Source organism: Mandrillus leucophaeus, unplaced genomic scaffold (assembly GCF_000951045.1).
Source record: "Mandrillus leucophaeus isolate KB7577 unplaced genomic scaffold, Mleu.le_1.0 Scaffold338, whole genome shotgun sequence".
Classification (NCBI taxonomy): domain Eukaryota; kingdom Metazoa; phylum Chordata; class Mammalia; order Primates; family Cercopithecidae; genus Mandrillus; species Mandrillus leucophaeus.
The window spans coordinates 1,585,282-1,606,475 of NW_012103565.1; the positions used below are offsets into that span (position 1 = coordinate 1,585,282).

The 21,194-nt window shown below is 37.1% G+C and overlaps 1 protein-coding gene across 1 annotated transcript in view; it reads right to left on the reverse strand.

Moving 5' to 3' along the window:
- Positions 1-2,405: 2,405 nt before the first annotated feature.
- RNASEH2B (ribonuclease H2, subunit B) overlaps positions 2,406-21,194 on the reverse strand; it is a 50,062-nt gene continuing 31,273 nt past the window's right edge. Inside the window, exons 6-11 of the mRNA XM_011988762.1 lie at positions 15,811-15,884; positions 13,758-13,863; positions 11,243-11,324; positions 9,813-9,855; positions 5,225-5,305; positions 2,406-2,813 (exon numbers count right to left, since the gene is read on the reverse strand). Coding sequence (XP_011844152.1) covers positions 2,697-2,813; positions 5,225-5,305; positions 9,813-9,855; positions 11,243-11,324; positions 13,758-13,863; positions 15,811-15,884 — 503 coding nt within the window. The 3' untranslated portion in view covers positions 2,406-2,696. The remainder of the gene's footprint in view (positions 2,814-5,224; positions 5,306-9,812; positions 9,856-11,242; positions 11,325-13,757; positions 13,864-15,810; positions 15,885-21,194) is intronic.

The following is a 21,194-nucleotide window of genomic DNA, read 5'->3' on the forward strand; positions in this document are numbered from 1 at the left end:
TGATACTCTAATAATGTAGCAAAGAACATAAAAGACAATTCTCTATAAGATGACAATTGATTAGTAAGTACGAAAAAATGTTCAAAATCACTACTAATGAATTAAAACTACAATAAAATGTTTTTTCACTTATTTCCAAAGGTAACAATCAGTGCTAACAAGGCAGCATTAAGCTTTCACACCCACTGTTTGTTAGAGTGCAAGAGTCTATAAGCTTTCCATGAAATATATTCCCACAAATATATATTTGAAAATCTAATAAGCCCACATCCAAAAATCCATTATAAGGAAACAATAAAAGATGTGGACAAATATTTACTTATAATCTGATTCTTCAAACACTGAACATTTGTGAATAATCCAAATGTCCAAACAGGATCATGGTTGTTAAACAATCAAATATTCAAATAATCAAAAATTACACTGTCATTAAAAAAAAACATATTTACAAAGAAGAGTTAGTAGTCTGGGAAAATAGTAACAAAATAAAGTTTATAAAAAAGTAACTAACGTGATTCTTCACAGAATTAGAAAATAACTATTCTAAAATTCATATGGAACCAAAAAAGAGCTTAGATAGTCAAAGCAATCCTAAGCAAAAAGAACAAAGCCAGAGGTATCACATTATCCAACATTATCCACATTATCCAAGGCATCCACATTACCCATGCAAACTATACTACGAGGCTACAGTAATCAAGACAATATAGTACTGATATAAAAACAGATACATAGGTCAAAGGAAGAGAATAGAGAACCCAGAAATAAAGCCACACACCTATAGCTATCAGATCTTCAACAAAGTCAACAAAAATAAGCAATGGGGAAAGGACTCCCTGTTCAATAAATGGTGCTGGGATACATGACCAGCCATATGCAGAGGAATAAAACTGGACTCCTACCTATCACCATATACAAAAATTAACTCAAGATGGATTAAAAACTGTAAGACCTCAAGCTATAAAAATCCTAGAAGAAAACCTAGGAAATACCCTTTTCAACATCAGCCTTGGCAAACAATTTATGACTAAGTGCTCAAAAGCAATTACAACAAAAATAAAAATTGACAAGTGGGGGCCTAATTAAACTAAAGAGCTTCTGCACAGCAAAATAAAGTATCAACAGAGTAAACAGACAACCTACAGAGTGAGAAAAACTATGCATCTGACAAAAGACTAACATCCAGAATCTATAAGGAACTTTACACAAATCAATAAGATACAAATAGCCCCATTAAAAAGTAGGCAAAAGACATAAACAGACACTTCTCAAAAGAAGACATACAAGTGATCACAAACATATTAAAAAATGCCCATCATCACTAATCATCAGAGCAAAGCAAATGAAAACCACAATGAGATACCATCTCCCACCAGTCAGAGCAGGTATTATTTAAAAGTAAAAAAATAACAGATGATGTTGGCAGGGCTGCAGAGAAAAGGGAACACTTTTGGTGAGAATGTGAATTAGTTCAGCCACTATGGAAAGCAGTTTGGAGATTTCTCAAAGAACTAGAAACAGAACTACCATTCAACCCAGAAATCCCACTATTGGCCACTACTGGCTATGTACTCAAAGAAAAATAAATTATTCTACCAAAAAGATACATGCACCTGTATGTTCATCACCGCACTCCTTACAATAGCAAAGATATGGGATCAACCCACGAGTCCATCAACAGTGGAATGGATAAAGAAAACATGGTACATATACACCAAGGAATACTACACAGCCCTAAAAGAGAATGAAATCATGTCCTTTGCAGCAACATGGATGCAGCTGGAGGCCATTATCCTGAACGAATTAATGCAAAAAACAAACAAACAAATAAAACCCAGAAAACCAAATACCACATGTTCTCACTTATAAGTAACAGCCAAACGTTGGGTACAAATGGACATAAAGATGGCAAAGATAGACACTGGGGACTTCAAGGGGAGGGAGAGTGGGAGAGGAGCCAGGTTTGAAAAATTACCCATCGGGTACTATGCTCACTACCCGGGTGACAGGTTCAATCACATCCCAAACCTCAGCATCACACAGTATCGCTCTGTAACAAACCTGCATATGTACCCCGAGTCTAAAATAAAAGTTGAAAAAAAAAAGTCATAAAATTACTATAATTCCCTTCTAAAAATTGTTATAAGAAAATATATTATCTCTGGGTAATGAAGAAATGGGAGATTGAAATTCTTATTTTATTACTTTCTCTATTTTCTACAAAGAACATCTATTCATAAAGACAGAGAAACACCATTAAAAAAATTTACCAAAAACTAAAGCCTTTTTAAAAGTAATAATTTACCTGACAGTTTTGTAATCCAGTTTCCCTCAGTATACTAAAAATATTATTACTATACCTACTGGGTGCAAAGTTGCATTAAAAAACAGTCATACACTCTAACATTGTCACAGATCAGTTTATTGAGAAAATCCTGATGCTATATGTTAATTCTCTTCACGTGATTACTTTTCATTATGTCAGATGAGACTCCAAAAGGCCATAGCCATGAAGTTACACAATCACTTTCCCATATTTCGTTCAGGAACACAAAAACCAAATGCAAAGAAATGTTTAAGAGAACATGAAATTGGCCTCTTCCTTCCCCCCATCAAAGGTAGTCATTAATGGTCAGGAAGCACAAATTGAAACATGTAAAAAGCAAATATTTTTGCTAGATTTTATTATCAAAGTTTCAAACCTTTCCAATTGTTTTTTTATTTTTTACAACAAAAAAGGTATCAATACTTTTCATTCCACTCTTGTCAACTTTAGCCAAAGCCTTCTGAGCTGCAGTCATTTTGCTATTTTTCTGTTAATGAAAATAAGAGAGAAAAATTGTTATGAATGTAACATTTATTAATCATACATGCAAATCAAAGGAGACTGCATGTCTCAGGTTTCATTAAGGAAGGTAAGCGTCCCCCACTAACATGCTTCATGAGGGAGTGAAAAAGTTCTGATTTCTATTCAGAATTCAGACCTCAGAGACAGAATATGTTAAAAGAGGTGGAAGACAAAACTGCCGCCTTCTAAGGAGCAGAATGTTCCAATCAATGGTTTACATTGGAGAGGGGGTGGATAATTCTGGAGGGTGCATAAAGTGCAATAACACAAACAATGGAACTGACACAGGCCGCAATTGTCAGAGGTAGGAATTACAGCCTTGTATTACCACTTGATGAATAATTCACACCAATTTACCATCTGATTTCATTCATTTGCTCCATGGGAAACCAAGGACAACCCCATGATATTCAAAAGATGACTCGTGTTGCAAAGCATCCCAGACCAGCAGGATAGCTGCCTTATTTTTCCTCCAACAAAGCAATACTTTCCAAAAAGCTGACTCCAAATAATTCTGCCCTGTACATTTCTCTCTCTCTCTGGTCACTGAATTTTTTTCTTCCATGTCTTATATAAAGCACTTGCAGAAGGTAAGTAGCAGCTGATTTAACTTTGATGCAGATGCACCACAGCTTGTTTGGAAGAAGCATAAATGATGGGAATCAAAAAACAAAAAAACACCCGTCTACCTGGGAATTGTAAGACAAAGTCATTGCCAAAGTATTTTTTAGAGGCACAGTATATGATTCCCACAATTCTGCTTTTCACATTCAGTCACTTATAGTTTAGTAGGCTTATTTTTGACTCAATGGTGCAAAGCAACAGTCTGCTTCAGACTTATCTCTGCATTTAAGACATTCCCCATGCTGTGCCCAAGTGGATACAGTAAGTGGCACTCACACAGAAGGGCGGGGCACAAAGATTTCTCTCAGAGAAACTGACAATGTCCCTGCTGACACAGCATCGGGATAACTACCTATTTGGGCAGATCTTAAATTGAACTATCCCCAATACCATATGCCCAAATAAATTACACATTGATTTAAGAATAACAGTTCTAAAAAACATTAAACTCAAAGGGGAGTTAGTATTTTTAAAATCTAAGTGAAAGTTAACTTATCTTGAGATGGGCAATGCCTTTCTAAGCATAAAAACAATGGAAAAATCATAAAGGGAAACAATTTCTGTACTTAATCCTCAGAAAAATTTAACACTGTTAAAAAATCAAATGAAAAGGTTAAAACAAGTTTGTATCCTATATTTCACGAAAAGTGTATAATAGCCTTAATTTAGAAGGAGCTCATACAAAGCAACAGAGAAACATTACTATCTCAACATAAAAACAGGCAAGGGACAGGAACCAACAATTTGCAAAAATGCAAATGGGCCATAAGCATTTGGAAAGACAACCTTTCCAGTTAAAGAAATGTAGCCTAATTTGACAGGCAGCAATGTTCAAGAATAAAAGTGATACTCAATGCTGTCAAAAATGCAAGATAAATACTCATTGGCAATAATGTTTGGGAGCACAAATTTCTACAGTTTTGAAAAGCACTTTAGCTACATATATTTCAATTATCATGAAAGAGTTCATGTACTCCAAGCTCTTAGTTCAAAGTTGTGTCTAATGAAATGATTGGAGATACAGTCTATAAGTAAGAATGTCTATCACTTCAATAAAAACAAAAAATAAAAAAATCAGAAGTAACCTATATGTCCAAATATAGGGGAATTATTAAATTACATTCCATATGGTGAAATAAACACCCATGGCTGAATATCATAAAAACATGAATAATTTTTCAAAGAATGTTTAATGACATGTGAACATTTTCACAATTTAATGCTAACTAAAAAGGGCAGAACTGAGTATTATAATGCCAGTGTTAAAGGCCACATATGTATTTACAAGGCATGTATAAAACTCAGTAAGGAATGTCACCAAAATGCCATTTGCCAGGGTGAGTGCGGAATGGTGAAATTGTTGATAATTTTTATCATCATCATCATAATTTCTGCTTCTGGGCAGCAGGGTTCATAAAAAATTACCTGTAGAGCTTCCTCCTTCCTTTCCCACCCTATCACTCTATGAATACATAGCAAAATTTAGGCACACTCTTGATAAGTAGTATATTGTTTTTCTTTGACTCATTATAAGTCTTAATTAACTAGTAACTTATTTAATAAATCATAAATGCTTAACATTTTCATTGTCATACACAATTCTGAATTAATTATTAAGTCACAGAAATGCAAGTTAATAATTCTTCCTGGCCAAAACTGCAATCACGATCAAGCGTGCAACTGTTCCGCGTGTATTCATGTACATCACCCAATGAGTACGAACGATACGCCACTACACCTGAACCCACATACCTTTTCAGTCTTCAAATCTTTAGTATTAAACTTAGTGTAATCTTCTTTTGCTTCTACAGGCTCATCTGATAACTTTATTTTCTGCAACATTAGAGCAGTGAAGTGGTGTCAAATGTCACCTTGACACTAACATCAATCCATTAAAAAAAAAAACCAACATGTATAATTTAGACCTCCACAGAGGCAAATGGAACAGAAGACACAGCAAAGGGCTTACTTTTTACAGGCTCCTTTACATTTTGTCAATCATTTAGGGAATCAAGTCACACATCACTTCTAAGAAGCAGCCTTGGTGATGGTGGGTATGATTGGGTAAGTACATGGCTGAGGTCCTTAGCTGGTCTAGCAAACACAGGCTTTGTAGGTGCCAGGTATGGTGGGCACGAGGGGATTGCTAATTACCAGATGAATGCAAAGCACAGAAGTCAAAATAAGAATAGTCTCTCGAAGGAGGCCAGGTGTCCAGCCAGAATCCCTATTTCATTTACCTCCTGGGCTGGTTTAATGTTCACTTACGAATGAAGGGACAATATTATTCTATAATCACTATCTTTGTACAGCTTCATGTCCTTCCCTCCTTTCAATTCAATTATCTTACTTTATTCATGCAAGAACAACCTTGCACAAGCAAGCAGCCAGCAAGAGAGGGAAGCACAGAGAGGCTAAATGAATAGCTTAAGGTCACCAAGTAGAGGACTTCGGCCAAGGTTTCAATTTTGATACAGTGTTCTTTCCATTAGGCCCAATGCAAGTAAGTCAGACCTTTACTTAACATTTTCTCCTTTCACATGAACATTTTACACCAGTGAATGTGAGAATCTCGTCAAGGGCTAGACTTTAGCCTTAATGATCACAATATAGAAGAAATCATGCCACACTTATTATGTAAAAAGTACAATAGCAGGGAAGACAAGTCTTGCTGTTGAACATGGAGAACTGACTGCATGGTAATCACAAGCCAGATTTTTATAATTTTCAGGCTGTTTGTGGAGACACCAGGTTGACCAGACCCAACATGGATCTACCCTAGGAAACAGACTTCCTCCCAACTTCATTCTTCATGCCCCTGCTTGGCTAAACAAAGAACTGGTAGAATTGGTGCTAAAAGATTCCACAGCCCATGGTGTTTTATCCCATAACCCAAAAGAATAAAACACCATGTCTTGAAATTGTTTGCTGTAAAAAACAGAGGCTCATCCTGGGAATATACCACATACTATAGGAAAACCTCTTGGCCACACAGCAACCTCTAGCAAATCAATCATTAAAAGACAAAGACTAATCCATCACAAATGAACCACCTATCAGCACCAAGTGAATGTATATTTGCAACTTTGTTAAGAATATATGTTTCAGCTGGGTGCAGTGACTCATGCCGGTAATCCCAGTACTTTGGGAGGCCGAAGTGGGCGGTCACTTGAGGTCAGGAGTTCGAGACCAGCCTGGCCAACATGACAAAACCCCATCTCTAATAAAAAGATAAAAATTAGCTGCACATGATGGCATGTGCCTGTAGTCCCAGCTACTCGGGAGACTGAGGCACGAGAATTGCTTGAACCTGAGCAGAGGCTGCAGTAAGCTGAGATTGTGCCACTGCACTCCAGCCTAGATGACACAGCAAGACTCTGTCTCAAAAAAAAAGAAAAAAAAAGAAAAGAAAATAACAAAAAGTAAAGGAAAAAAAAAGTAAAGAAAAAAAGAATACATGTTTCTATTTAAATTAAGACAGTAAAGGGTGTTTAGGTGATGCACATTTTTTCTAGAAAGGGATCTTTAGCTAGGAGTGTGGAACTCACAGCTAATAATGCTGAAGGCCAAAATACTTTCAAAACACAAAAAGCTTGAAGTTATGAGGATGCTGTGGCAAAATGTTCCTAACATAGATGTCATTATAAACACTTAGGCATCATTCCCTTTTTTTCTTTAGAGACAGGGTTTCACTGTGTTGCCCAGGCTGGAGTGCAGTGGCTATTCATAGTTGCGATCATTACATACTATAGCCTTGAACTGTTGGGCTCAAGCGACCTTCTGCCTTAGCCTCCTGAGTAGCTAAAACTACAAGTGTGTGCCACTGCACTGGTGAGGTTCACTTTTCACTGATAATTCAAATAAAAAGTGTTCATTACAAGAACTTAAGATGAAAGGTACTTTTGTATGGACATAAAATGTTTAATTGGAGAAATGATTTGTTCAGGTGTTTTAATAGCTCACAACAAAACAAGATACCAGTTATAAGTATTTAAAAAAAGAAAATGATTGTGGTAGTCTCTACATAGAACTAGTTTTTATGTTATTCCTAGTGCACTGTTGAATATATTGGAAAAAAAGATGATTGAAGCATTTACTAAAATTTTTGTTATTTAAAAGACCAAATCACTATGGATTTGGGAGATTGTTTCAGCAGAAAAGTGGCTCAGAAAGACAGTAACAAATGACTAGATGGATACAGTTCTGGAAAGAGAACAAAGTACAGAGTACCACAGGGATTAATGTTAGGCCTTCTTACAAATGATTTGCAAGAAGAAACTCGGGAACATCTCCAAACCCACTGGTTGTATTCAACTCTGCTTGCTGACAGTGACAAATTGAAAAGACTGGAACGAGTGAGGGTTGGAAGCTGAGTTTCAACAAAGGCAGACATATGATAGTAAAGGAAAATAACATAAAACATATTAAGGATGACAGGCTCCATGCTATCGATTACAACATAGATACAAAGATACCTAACAGCTACTGGAATATATTTCCTGCAAACAGTCAACTATATTACTGTAAAAATCAATCAAATCCTGGATACAGACAGGAAAGCTAGCAGAAGATATGTCCTACGCTTGTTTAAATGATGGTACATCATCCAGTATAGTTTATAATGTGTACACTGGAACCCCAGAAAGACACAGAGTAGAAGACCTCGAAAAGCAACTCAAATAATATAGAAGACAAGGCTGGGGTTTAGGAAGAGCAAGATGCCAAAATCGAAATCAGGGCTTGGCAAATGAAGGCCCAGGGGCCAAATCCAGCTGGCTGCCTGCTTTTATAAATGAAGTTTTACTGGAACACAGCCATGCTCATTCGTTTATGTATTATCTGTGGCTGTTTTCACAATAAAACAGCAGAGTTGAGTAGTTGCAACAGAGTCCATCTGCTTCATGGAGCCTAAAATATTTACTATCGGGCTTTAGAAGAAAAAGTTTGCTGATCCCTGATCTAAATCATAAATGATGAAGTCACAAACAACTTAAATTCTGAAAATTAAAATAAGAAAACAGAAATCAGGAGCAGAGAAGAATAAAGTTATGAAACATATTACTCCAAAAGGTACCCAAGGCTAAAGCTTTCAAGAATAGGTTTAGATCAATTCATGAATGATCTCTAAGTTACTAAGGAAGATAGATATTTGGGAGAAAAAAATCTGCTTAAGTTTTGGATGAAGAAAAATAAGAAACACTCTCAGAGAACCTACCCTCTTAGTTTCAGCAACACAATTGTGCCTGTCTAGGTCCTCTAGAGCTACTGTCAGAGATTAACGACTGGAATGAAAGAAGCATGGGTCTGGCCTAGAGCAGTCCTTAGATCTTACAGGAACAGGCTTCTGCCCAGTGCATTCTCCAACAGAGTAAAAAATGCATTTTTTTTTGACAACATGCTGAACATAGCCCCAGACAAACACTGCTGTACTTTCAATTTTCTGTCCTTTTCTAAGGACAATGTTTTTGGAGCCACCACCACCTCTATAAAGGGAATGATATAAAAAATTCTGAGCATGTTGGCTACCTTATAGGCCAAGGAATGAATGTAAGGGAGAAGGAAAGTTTGTAACATCCGCAGTATGTCCATTTTACATTCTCAAGGCATTCTTTACTTTGCTGGCTGAAGAAATGACCTCACTGACAAGCTGGTGCGCATGCTTATTTCCCTGTCTTGGAGCAGCGTTTAACTCATCTGAGATCTGGTCTGGGCTGAAGGAACGCTGCAATTTGCAGTCAGGTGTGGTTTATGATTGGCTTCTCCATTCTCTTGATCTAGGAGATAAACACACCAGCTGCAGAGGAGCTGTGGGTAGCAGCCTGAGAATGAACGAGGAAAAGATTTTCCACTAACAAAGATTACACGTAAATTCATCAATCATTTCAAACTCAAAAAAAAGTGATCATCCTTTCTCAAAGGATTCTTTGTGTTATGGAAATCATTTTCTGTTCACCTTTGTGTGCCAGTGACAATTAGATTTGGCAAAATGAATTTTAGTTATATATAGAGTATGCTTAGTGATTACTAAATTTAATTAAGTGATCTAACTAATGCAGGAAGATTTAATTTTAACTATATGTCTTTAATATTTTCATAGGGGTACCTTGCTAAAACCAACTCTTCTTGGGTTTTCATGGCACTTTATTTACCATTCAGGTGGAATCTACAAAAATAAAAAATAGTGATGGACAGCCCACTACAATCTTTATTCCACATGGCATCACTCCATGCAAAATGGATTTAGTATGTTTTAAAATATATTAGAAAAAACTAAACTCATGTGGTAAGAGTGTAATATTTTTCTAAGTCCCCCAAAGATATCTTAGTCACAGCTTCTTACCTTTGATGGAGGATTTGGCAACGAGGCTGAAGGTTCTGGAAGCCTAAGGAAGTTAAAAATAAGAATCAAAGTCATGGTTTTTCATAGACAAACAAACAGAAAGACAGGGCCAACTTAAGACTTAGTAAGTCCTACTTTTCAACTTACAGCTTTACCTCCATATATCTTTCTGTTCAATTACCTCAGTGTAAAGAATGAAAGTTTTCTCAATAAAAGAGTCTTTATTTTGATATGTAATTCCTTGTTTTGGCGTTGTCTGAACTAAAAAATAAAATTAGAACCCATCTGTTGGAACAGAGTTGCTTTTCTTTAGCCTCTATAAATTTGTGTTTGGGTGTTGGAGTATTTTTTCTTCATAATAAAGATGCTAACATGTATTTAAAGGTGAAAATTATTTTAACTGTTCACAAAAAGCCACATAAATTTCAACTTTTCTTCCATCAGAAAGCAGTTTAATTGGCATACCTTTCTTCTGAACTCTTCAACCAAAACTTAAAAATGTTAGTGGAAAGAAAGGAATCTATACAAATAACGGAGTACAAAGACATGAGGTCTCTAACAAGACAAGCAGCATAGAAATCTGGGGATATTAAGCAGAGGGATATGATTATCAATTTGAAGCAGGCTTTCAACACACTTTAACTATTATAGAAACCAGCTTCCAATCATTGTTTTTTAAAGTAGGATCTCTGGAATTTGCTAAAACCAGTAACTATATCTATTAAAAAGTCATTTTATCTTCATGACTCAGAGGATAAAAAGGATTTATAAGGATCAGGAAAAGCTATTAAATCATCACACGCATAAAATCTTAACAACAAAATTAAGTAACGATTTTGCAAAAATCTAGAAAATAAACACTTCTTTTTCAACTTAAAGTCTAAATGTATAAACTCTTTATAAAGAAAGGAACATACATTAAACCATTCTTAAAACCCTTCTTCTGTCCCTCAAAGACACAGATTGTGTTTCATATTACTTTGACTTCCAAGTCTTGGGCATAGTAAAGTCCCTTCAGTGAACATCTAGTGATAATAGTGCAAATGATACAAATATTTTATAAATTTAAAAAAATTCTATATTCCATCTACTCTTTCCATCCCTCTTTTCTACCTCTTAAAATGATCATAAAGAACCAAATTAGTTAAGTATAATTGAGGATAAAATTTTAACATAGTTAATCCTCTAAAATCAGACCAAGCCATAATTCCAATCTTGACATTAACTAGTTCCTGCAATCTGTATCCATCAAATCAGTTCATTCCAATCATCCATTAAAAATCACCTCCAAGGCACAAAGTAATATGACACAGCTCAAGAATAATCTTGTATCATAAACAGTGATATGATAAGCCATAAGGAAACCCCACTGCTGGGGAAACCAAGAAGCAGATGGTACTTCATTATGACTGAAGATAATCAATACTTACTTTAAGTATTTAGATAAGTCATCACTTAATTCTTTAGGGATGTAATCAGATATCAGACCATGGGCATAACGAATATAATCCTCTGAAAGAAACAGAAGGAGGAGTGAAAGTAAAAAAAAATAGTAATTATGGTGGTTTTACAGTCAAATTGACCTGAGTTCAAATTCTGACCCTATCTGGATAAAGGGAACTCACTTAAGCTCTAGCCTCAGTTTTCTCATTTGTAGAATGGGGATAGTAATATCTATCTGTCAGACTAGTGGGAAGATATGATGGATGAGATATGACATGGGATGATACCAAAGATATAAGATAAAACAAGTACAATACAGTAGATGCTCCCTAAATGACAGTAAAAAGAAAAACTCAGGGTTGCTTTCTTAGTTGAAACCATTGAATACAAATAAAGTTTAAAAATCAGCTATAACAATATGAAATAGTCATGTCTTTGTTAAAAGGGTAATCTTTTCTAAGCCTGTTTCAATAAAGAATAAATCTAATTATTCAACAGTAATGAGCATACTCATTTAAGAGAAATAAAATACCGTATGTCTCTACTACTAGGTATTTGCTTTATAAGAACCCTGAAAAAATATATATATAGTTCTATATGTACATATTGTTCTATATATAGTTCTACACACACACACACACACACACACTCCCAAACTAATAAAACACTTAAAAAAACCAACTAACTCAGAATTTATCATCATTAGTTCTAAAGCATCTGGATTCTCAGTACTAAAATGCAGCTCTGGCAGCAATTAGAAACACAGTTACATAAGAAGACAACAAAAACTGTTTCAAAACTCTGTTCCTGAATTCAATATTTTATGTAGAATACAAGCAGATAATCAAACTTAATCATAAGATGGGATAACCATGCGGGGATATAAACCACCAAAAGCAGACCCCAGGTTTGCTGCTGGGATATTCATTCACTTCCTTTTTTCCATTCTCCTCTGCTCTCAAGTCAAAGTAACAATTTGTCTTAGTATTACATAGAAAATGACTGCCGTCTGGTGACCACCTGACGTCAAAAAGTCTTCAGTAAGAGATTTTCATTGTCAACGTAGAACTGAAAGTTATCATTTGACCCTTCTTAAAATTGCTCATGGTTCTGGGATAGTCATTATCCAACCAGTCATGACTAGACAAAGAAAACTATTTTAAGAAAGTCAACATATAGTTCATTTGCTTCCTCTGGTACCAAACCAAGCTAAATATCTAAAAAAGGAAATAATGTACAATATGTAAAGCTTACTTTATGGCCAGGACACTAAATGGCAATATATAGCCAAGCCCAGAACCTTAATATGTAGAGTACTGGTAAAAGCACTAGACTTAGAACAGAAGATCTTGAGGATAAGTTACTATCTCTCCATTTAAAAAATGAGATGATCTGTCTAAATAACCTCTAATATCCCTTCTTCTACTTTTAAAACAAAATCTATGGTTTCATCCATCCATCCATGGATGCATCTATCCACCCACCTATCTATCCCTTAATCATCTATCTCAATCCCTCATCTTCTATTGTTAAAGCCAATTAAAGACACTAACAGCTGGTAACTTAGTATGGCAAAGGTGCTGTCCACCACTCCCAGAATAGCAGTAGCCAACTAGCTATACATGCAAGGCAGATTCCTGCAAATCAGATTGCCTGAATTACTATCAATCACAAACAGGCCGCTATTCCTAATTTTTATTTATGTAATGACTAAAGCCATATGTATACCCTGAACAAGGGAACAACGAATTGGAGTTTAACGTCAGAATAATTTCTGTCTCACTATTTGAGATTGTTAACTGTATTATATAGCTGTCCTTATTCAACAATACATATAAAAATAAGAGGACTCTACTTGGAAAAGAAAATAATATACCTTTTTGAGATTATGAAAGAATAACCTAAAAGAAAAATTGCCAAGCAAATCAATTTTCATCTAAAATCAAAGTATATTGATCCCCGTATCAGGAAACATGTGTCCTGAGAAGAAAATGCAAACAGATGCAGCCACTGGAACAGTATAACTGTGTTGCAGGAACAGTATCACAAAAAGGTTATGAGTGTGGGCTTGAGAGACAAGCTCCATAAATAGCTCAGCTTTGCCATTTACTAGTTGCAAGACTTTGGACAGGGCCTCAAGACGCTCATTATGAAATTTACTGGGAGGGCTGGATGAGATCATGTTTGTATAGTGGCAACTTAGCAAAGGGCCTGGCACACAATACACCCTCAATAAATGATAGCCAGGGTTATTACTACTGTCAGTGTAAAAGAAATATTTGCTGAATAAATAACTTAAGTATCAATGAATAACAGAAGTAACCTATTGTAGAAATATTCTTTGCTTCTGAAACAAGATGCACACCTGCCACAATGTATACCAGGCATTGGTAGGAATATGAGGCTTCTGTGACATTAAGATTTTTAAATCTTCAGATAGGCATTTACACATAAGCAACTTACTCCAGACAAAAATCATTTCTGATAAAATGCTTTACTTACCTTCTTTGTCAGTGGAAACTTGGTCACCAGAGAAAAATGCAGTTGACTGTACCCGGCAACTGACATTCACATTATTGGTTTTTAATGCTGCTGTAGTTTGGTTAACCTACAAAGCAACCAAAAGGGGAAAAGCAGCGTATTTTCAACTTAACTTTAGAAATCTATGACTTCATAGGTGGCCTTCAAACCACTTAAGAGATCTGCAAAGATGTATTTGAGAACCTAGAAGTATCTTCACCAGACACCAGAAGATGAGAAATGGCTGCCCATTTGAAGAAAGGCTGAGTGGCAGCAGGATCTCTGGATGATCTCACTACATGGACTGCCATGGCCTATACAGTATGAGAGGCAACATATTGTGATAACTGAGAGCTCTGACTCTGGAGTCAGGCCGCTGGGCTTGGCTCTGTAACCACGGCTAGTTACTTAACCTTTCTGTGGCTCTATCTGTGAAATGGGGAAAAAAATAACATCCACCTCACAGGACTACTGTGAAAATTAAATAAGGTAATATATGTAAATAAAGCCCTTAGAATAGAACCTGGCATAAAATTTATATGTAATAATTTCCTAAATAGAATAATATAAATTTCCCACTTCCTAGGAAATATAATCAGTAAGTATAAACTCCTCTTCGCTATTCATATCCTTTTCCCTGGCTAAGAGCAAAAGTAAACATCAAGGATTCTGCTCCGCATTGATGCTCATTCTTCGTCTACATGGAATACTACTACTACTATATCACAAATGAAAAGTGAAACACGGCACTCTAAATCTTTCCACTACTTTGCACATTAGGAGCCTGATTATTCTACTGGACTCATTTCCAGGTTCTCAGGCTTCCAATGAGCCTGGTAACATGATATGACAAATAAACATGATTAATTTATTATTTATTATTATTTATTATACTTTAAGTTCTGGGATACATGTGCAGAACATGCAGGTTTGTTACATAGGTATACAAGTACCATAGTGGTTTGCTGCACCCATCTACCCGTCATCTAGGTTTTAAGCCCCACATGCATTAGATATTTGTCCTAATGCTCTCCCTCCCCTTGCCCCTGACCCCTGAAACGGCCCCAGTGTGTGATGTTCCCCTCCCTGTGTTCATGTGTTCTCATTGTTCAACTCCCACTTATGAGAGAGCACATGCGGACAAACATGATTTTTCACACAAAAGATGGAAGAGAATCTTAGGAAACAGTACTATAACTACTGGTATGCACTGATCTTGCAAAAACTTTATCATTATTCTATCTGGTTTAGTGAGATTCTTAATCAACATGAGAGTACATATTATCCTTAGACCAGTGGCTTTCAAAGTTTTTTTTTTTTAATCACAACCCCATGGTAAGAAATATACAGCAATCCAATACTTAAACACATATAAATATGTTTCATAGAGCCATACTTAATACTTGCCCTTCCTCTGCTATATTTTAATACATCCCATCCCATCCCATCTGTTTCATTGCAAGAGAAATACTGGTTGTGACCTACTAAATTGATTTGCAATTCACTGACCCAGTCCTTCCATTAGGTCAAGATTCTTAGAATCACTAAGATACAGGATTTGCCTGTAAGACGACCCCTCCTCAGCATCCAGACCCTGAAAGTGGGACATATGTCCTCTAAACCTGAACACCTTTGCCTGGCTGTGTCCCTGGGTCCCTTTGCCTGGCTGTGTGGGAGCAACATCACCCTTGGAGACAGCTGCAGGACTGACAATGGCCAACAAGTGCCAGGCCTGGTATCCTCTTACTTGGAAGACTCAAATCTACACCAACAAATTATTTCATTCCGTAGTAGGATCAGGGAGAAATGAGAATGCAGGTCATGAGAAAACATAAAGTTAACTTCAGAGATACACAAGTTAGGGAGCATTGAAAAGTCAAAGCCTTCTTCTCATACTTGGTATCTCTACACAATTTTCCTCTTTTCATGGAATATACAGGATGGTCTCTGGATTCAGACTTACTGCCTTCTTTGAAAATTTCTTAGAGAACTGAATTTTTTTCTTTTACCACAAGGCACTAGAGAGGAACTATACCTTTTTTCCCAGCCACTTTAATGTCTTCTCTTTGCTGTACTTGTAATATTTCTTGTTGTCTATTTCTGGATTACATTAAAAGAAAAAAAAAAAGACTCAGCACAATGAATTTAAAAAATAAACTCATAAGGTTCTATCATATACAAGTTAACCATTTAAAAATATTTCATAAGTTTATATTCTTGAAAAACTTAATTTACAAACCTGAGAACATACTTGAAATGTTTTTTTAAATGTTAGTAGTAGTGTGGCTACCTCAGGAGTCATCAACCACTAAATGAGTAAGAATTTAAGGACACCTTCCAATTATACACACAACTCTGTAGAAAAGGTAATTTTAAAACCTCAGCAAACAAATGTGAAAGGAAAATAAATCTTGGTGATAGGGACAGGAGGCAGGGAAATTCTGGGCAGAAGAGGGCCAGTCCCTAGCCACGGCCCCACCCTCAAGCCAGACTAAATTGTGTATTCAGTGGAAGGCTGATCAAAAAAATGCAACCTTTTGTCTCTTCTCTGTGTCTAATGTGGAAGCCCCCACTTTGAGTTGTTGCTGCCTTACTGGACTAAACCAGTGTACACCTGACACATATTGATTGATGGCTCATGTCTCCCTAAAACATATAAAAGCAAACCGTACCCCCAACCACCTTGGGCACACGTCTCAGGACTTCCCGAGCCTGTGTCATGGGTGCGTCCTTGACCTTGGCAAAATAAACTTTCTAAATTGACTGGGACTTGTCTCAGATACTTTGTGTTCACACTAGCATACTAAGCAGTCTTAACTGTTTTGAATAATTTTAAGCTCATCTCAATGCTTTCAATGAAACACTTTTTTTTTCTTAAAATAAAAATGAAAATCCCAATAAAGAAAATTGAAACTAAATGCAGGTATCTATGAAGTTCACTACATACATTCAAGAAAAAAATCTTGGTAACTACTCAGTAGTGGCCTGGTGGGATTGGGGGAGCATTAAAAAAAGATCTGTCTATCTTTTAACATATTACCAACATAATCATAGCTCTTTCAGAAGATTTAGATTTATGGTAGGCTCAACCTGGCCCTTTATGGGGATAAAAGTTTCACCTCTTATAAATTACACTTACTCGCTTCACAATCCACCCAGCCTTATATACCATGCCATTAAACCATGATTTCCTCTGCAACCTTTTTCATTCATGGGATTTCTTCTTTCTGTGCAATTAGCAAGGGCAGCACTTCCACTCCAGCCTCCTCTGTCCACGCAGGATTTATCTTTATGACCACTAGCAACCCTTGGGTCTGATGTGAATTCACCACCTCTGAGTTATATAGAATGGGGCTCTTTCTCCCTTCCACCTTGTGATGGGAAATGGAAACTGTCCATTCAGGGGTCATTTTCTGCAGTCTGTTAAATTGTATGGGAGAGGGGTTGGGAGGTCCCTGGCCTTAGTTCCTGTGAATTTTCTCCCTGTGTCAGCCTATGGTTGTCAATGCTGTAGGCAAGATGAGGCAGGCTGGATTGAGGGCTGGACATCTATAGCCATCTCCTCGGGACATGTCACTACAGTAACAAAAAAGAGGGACAGGTGCAAATAGCATTGTCAGGAGTGTGAGAATTCCAAGGTGCAATGTCTGCTGTTTTGGAGCCAGGACTACCTGGGCAAACAGCCTACTGTAAACCAAAGCCAATGAGACTGAACTCAACTTCCTTGGAGACTATGCCCCAACCTATGTACAAACCAGGGGAATTCTAAGAGCATACAGCAATCACTAAATAAATATATGCTGTTGAATGGCTTTTAGAAGTTATATTCATTGCCTGAGGAATGAATATAACTGAGGAATGAAAGAAGCAACTCCAAAAGAAGCTCACTGCTCAAGGTTCTCCTGAAAATCCTACCCTGATCTGGCATCTCACTTCTTTCTTGCATCTACCTCCAAATTTTCTGAAAGAATGTCTCCCACTCCCTGGGCCCCACCGGGAGGCTTCTCCTCTACCTCTGGGAATTGTTCTCTAAGAAGGGGCAGAGAGCACAGACTGAGCCATGCTACCAGGGCTCATGCATACCCCAGCACATGCTGTCTCCTTGGGAAGCTGCCTCGCTCTCAAAGCCTGTTTCCCCATGTGTAAAGAGAGGCTTTTTTCTCACTGGGCTATTCTGAGCATGAAATGTGATAATCCATACAAATCCTACAGCACAACACCTGCCACTTAGCAAATACATAATATTAGCAAAGATATCATGATGCAAAAGATGATTTATTAATAAAACATAAGAAACTAATGTTTATTCAGGTCTGTGCTAGGTACGTAATACACATTTTCTCATTGAATGGTCAGAATGAATCTCAGAATCAATTAAAAAACCATGATTTACCCCCATCTTTGAAGACTGGGTCTGAGCGACATGAAGGAAACTGTCCCAAGTCACTGAGGAAGTAGGCAAGAGCACCCAACTCCCACCCATGCTGACATCAAAGCTGTGGATCTGATGTTCACTCTACCAAGATCACTAGGTCTACACTTTCTTCAGTACCTCTTAACAACCGGTTTGTGGGAAAAACCTCTCCTCCACGGCATATATAAAATTGCTATTTTTTTATGTCTCTAATGACTTGTCTGATTCTTTTCCCAGCTCTGCTTCACCCTCCTCCAAAGCCAACTGTATCCTTTCATCTGGTGTGATCTCCTCCTGGCTCAAGAAGACTAAACAAACTAACCGGGAAGCCCAAAGCCCTGAACTGAGGCTCCATGGGTCTAAAACCCAGTGGTTCATCTTCCTCCCACACCACTCTCCTGGATATCAAGGCCTAAACCTCAGAGCCAGTGCTCACACCGGCTTTGCCTCCCACATTCCATCTCTCCATCCCATGGGAGGTAGCAAGTGTGGAGAGAAAAGGAGCCAATATTATTTTGGGGGAAAGGGGGAATTAAAAAAAATAGTGTGTTAGAAATCAGGAGGCTTAGCTTCTAGTGCTGGATCAGTAAATATTTTTTTAAAAATGAATTTTATTTAGGTGTTCACACAATGTTCATATTCACACAATGGACACACCCATTTTAAATGTACAATTCGAGGAGTCTGGAGAAATGTATGCAGTCATGTAAGCATCATCCCCAAAGTTCCCTGGAACCCTTATGTAGTAAATTCTCCCATGGCTACCCAGACCGCAGGTCACCACTCATCCATCATTACAGCGTAATTCTTGCTTTATTCTGGAACACCATAGAAATGAAATAATACAGTATATACTTTCTGTGTCCAACTTCTTTTGCTCAACATTATTTCTGTGAGATTTATCCATTTTGTTGCAGCTAGCAGTAGTTCCTTCCATTGTACTAGGGAGTAGTAGAACTCCTGAGATGTAAGAAACTGTCAAGTGGCTTTATCATTGTAAGCCTTGGACAGCCAGGTAGGTAAGTTCCAACTATCCCACAACTCACAATCTCCTTTTTTTCTTAATGGCATTTTTCAAAAACAAAAGATAATACTTTTGATAAAATACAATTTATAATTTTTTTACAGTTAGTGGGTTTTGTGTCCTAAGAAATCTTTGCCTCATTCCCAAGGCAACAAGGATTTTATCCTATGCTTTCTTCTAGAAGCTCAATAATTTTCCTTTGTGAATTTAGCATAGTGATCCATTTTGATTTAATTTTTCTGTATGAGGCGAGGATCAATGTTATTTTTCATATGTATACCAAATTCTTCCATCAACATTTGTTGTAAAGACTATCCTTTTTCCCACTGAATTATCTTCACACCTTTGGAAAAAAAATCAATTGACCATATAAGTGTGGGTTTATTTCTAGATTCTCTATTCTATTCCACTTATCTATACATTTATCTTATACCAATACCACATTCATTTTATTTTTATTTATTTTTTAAATTTAGGGACAGGGTGTCACTGTGTTACCCAAGTTGGAGTGCAATTGTGTGATCATTGTTCACTGTAACCCTGACCTCCTGGGCTCAAGTGATCTTCCCTCCCCAGCCTCCCAAATAGTTGGAACTACAGGTACATACCACCACAGCTGGCTAACTTATTTTATTTTATATTTTTATTTTTTTTTTTTGAGACAGAGTCTCAGTCTGTCACCAAGGCTGGAGTACAGTGGCACGATCTTGGCTCACTGCAAGCTCCATCTCCTGGGTTCATGCCATTCTCCTGCCTCAGCCTCCCGAGTAGCTGGGACTACAGGTGCCTGCCACCACACCTGGCTAAGTTTTTTGTATTTTTAGTAGAGATGGGGTTTCACCGTGTTAGCCAGGATGGTCTCGATCTCCTGACCTCATGATCCGCCTGCCTCAGCCTCCCAAAGTGCTGGGATTACAGGCGTAAGACACCATGCCCGGCCCACAGCTGCCTAATTTTTAAACTTTCTGTAGAAATAGGGTTTTGCTATGTTGCTCAGGCTTGTCTTGAACTCTCAGCCTCAAGCAATCCTCCTGCCTCGGCCTCCCAAACTGCTAGGATTACAGGCATGAGTCATTGTGCCTGGCCCCCACATTTTCCTGATTATGGTAAGTCTTTAATTCAGTTTGTATAAGTTCTCCAAATTTATTCTTCTTTTTCAAAATTGTTTTGACTATTATAGGTCCTTTACATCAGGGCTCCCCAATCCCCAAGCCATCGACTGGTACTGATCTGTGGCCTGTAAGGAACTAAGCCACATAGCAGGAGGTGAGTGTCGGGCAAGCAAGCATTACTGGCCAAGCTCCGCCTCCTGTCAGATCAGTGATGGCATTAGATTCTCATAGGAGACAGAACCCTATTGTCAACTGCGCATGTGAGGGATCTAGGTTGTGTGCTCCTTATGAGAATCTAATGCCTGATCATCTGAGGTGGAAGTTTCACCCCAAAACCATCCCCTTCCCCACCCCATCCATGGAAAAATTGTCTTCCACAAAACCAGTTCCTGCTGCCAAAAAGGTCGGAGACTGCTGCTTCTACTGCTTTACGTAGTCATATAAATTCTAGAATCAGTTTATCAATACTTACCAAAAAAAGAAAAAAAAAAGAAGCTGGCTAAGCATTACATTGAATCTATAGAACAACTTGGGGAAAATAGACACCTTAAAAATATTGAGTCTTCCAATCCATGAACATGGCCTATTTCTCCATTTAGTTAATTTTTCTTTAATTTCTCTCAGCAATATTTTGTAATGTTCAGCATATTGGTCTTGTACATCTTGTGTTACATTTAGCACTAGAATGTTATTTTTAATGGTAGTATAAATGGTATGTTTTTATTCTATTATCCAATTGTTCACTGCCAGTATATAGAAACACAACTAATATTTGTATATTGAGCTTGTATCCTGAAAGCTTGTTTATCAATTCTAGTAACTTCTTTTGTAGATTCTTCTGGATTTTTTCATACATGACAATATTGTCT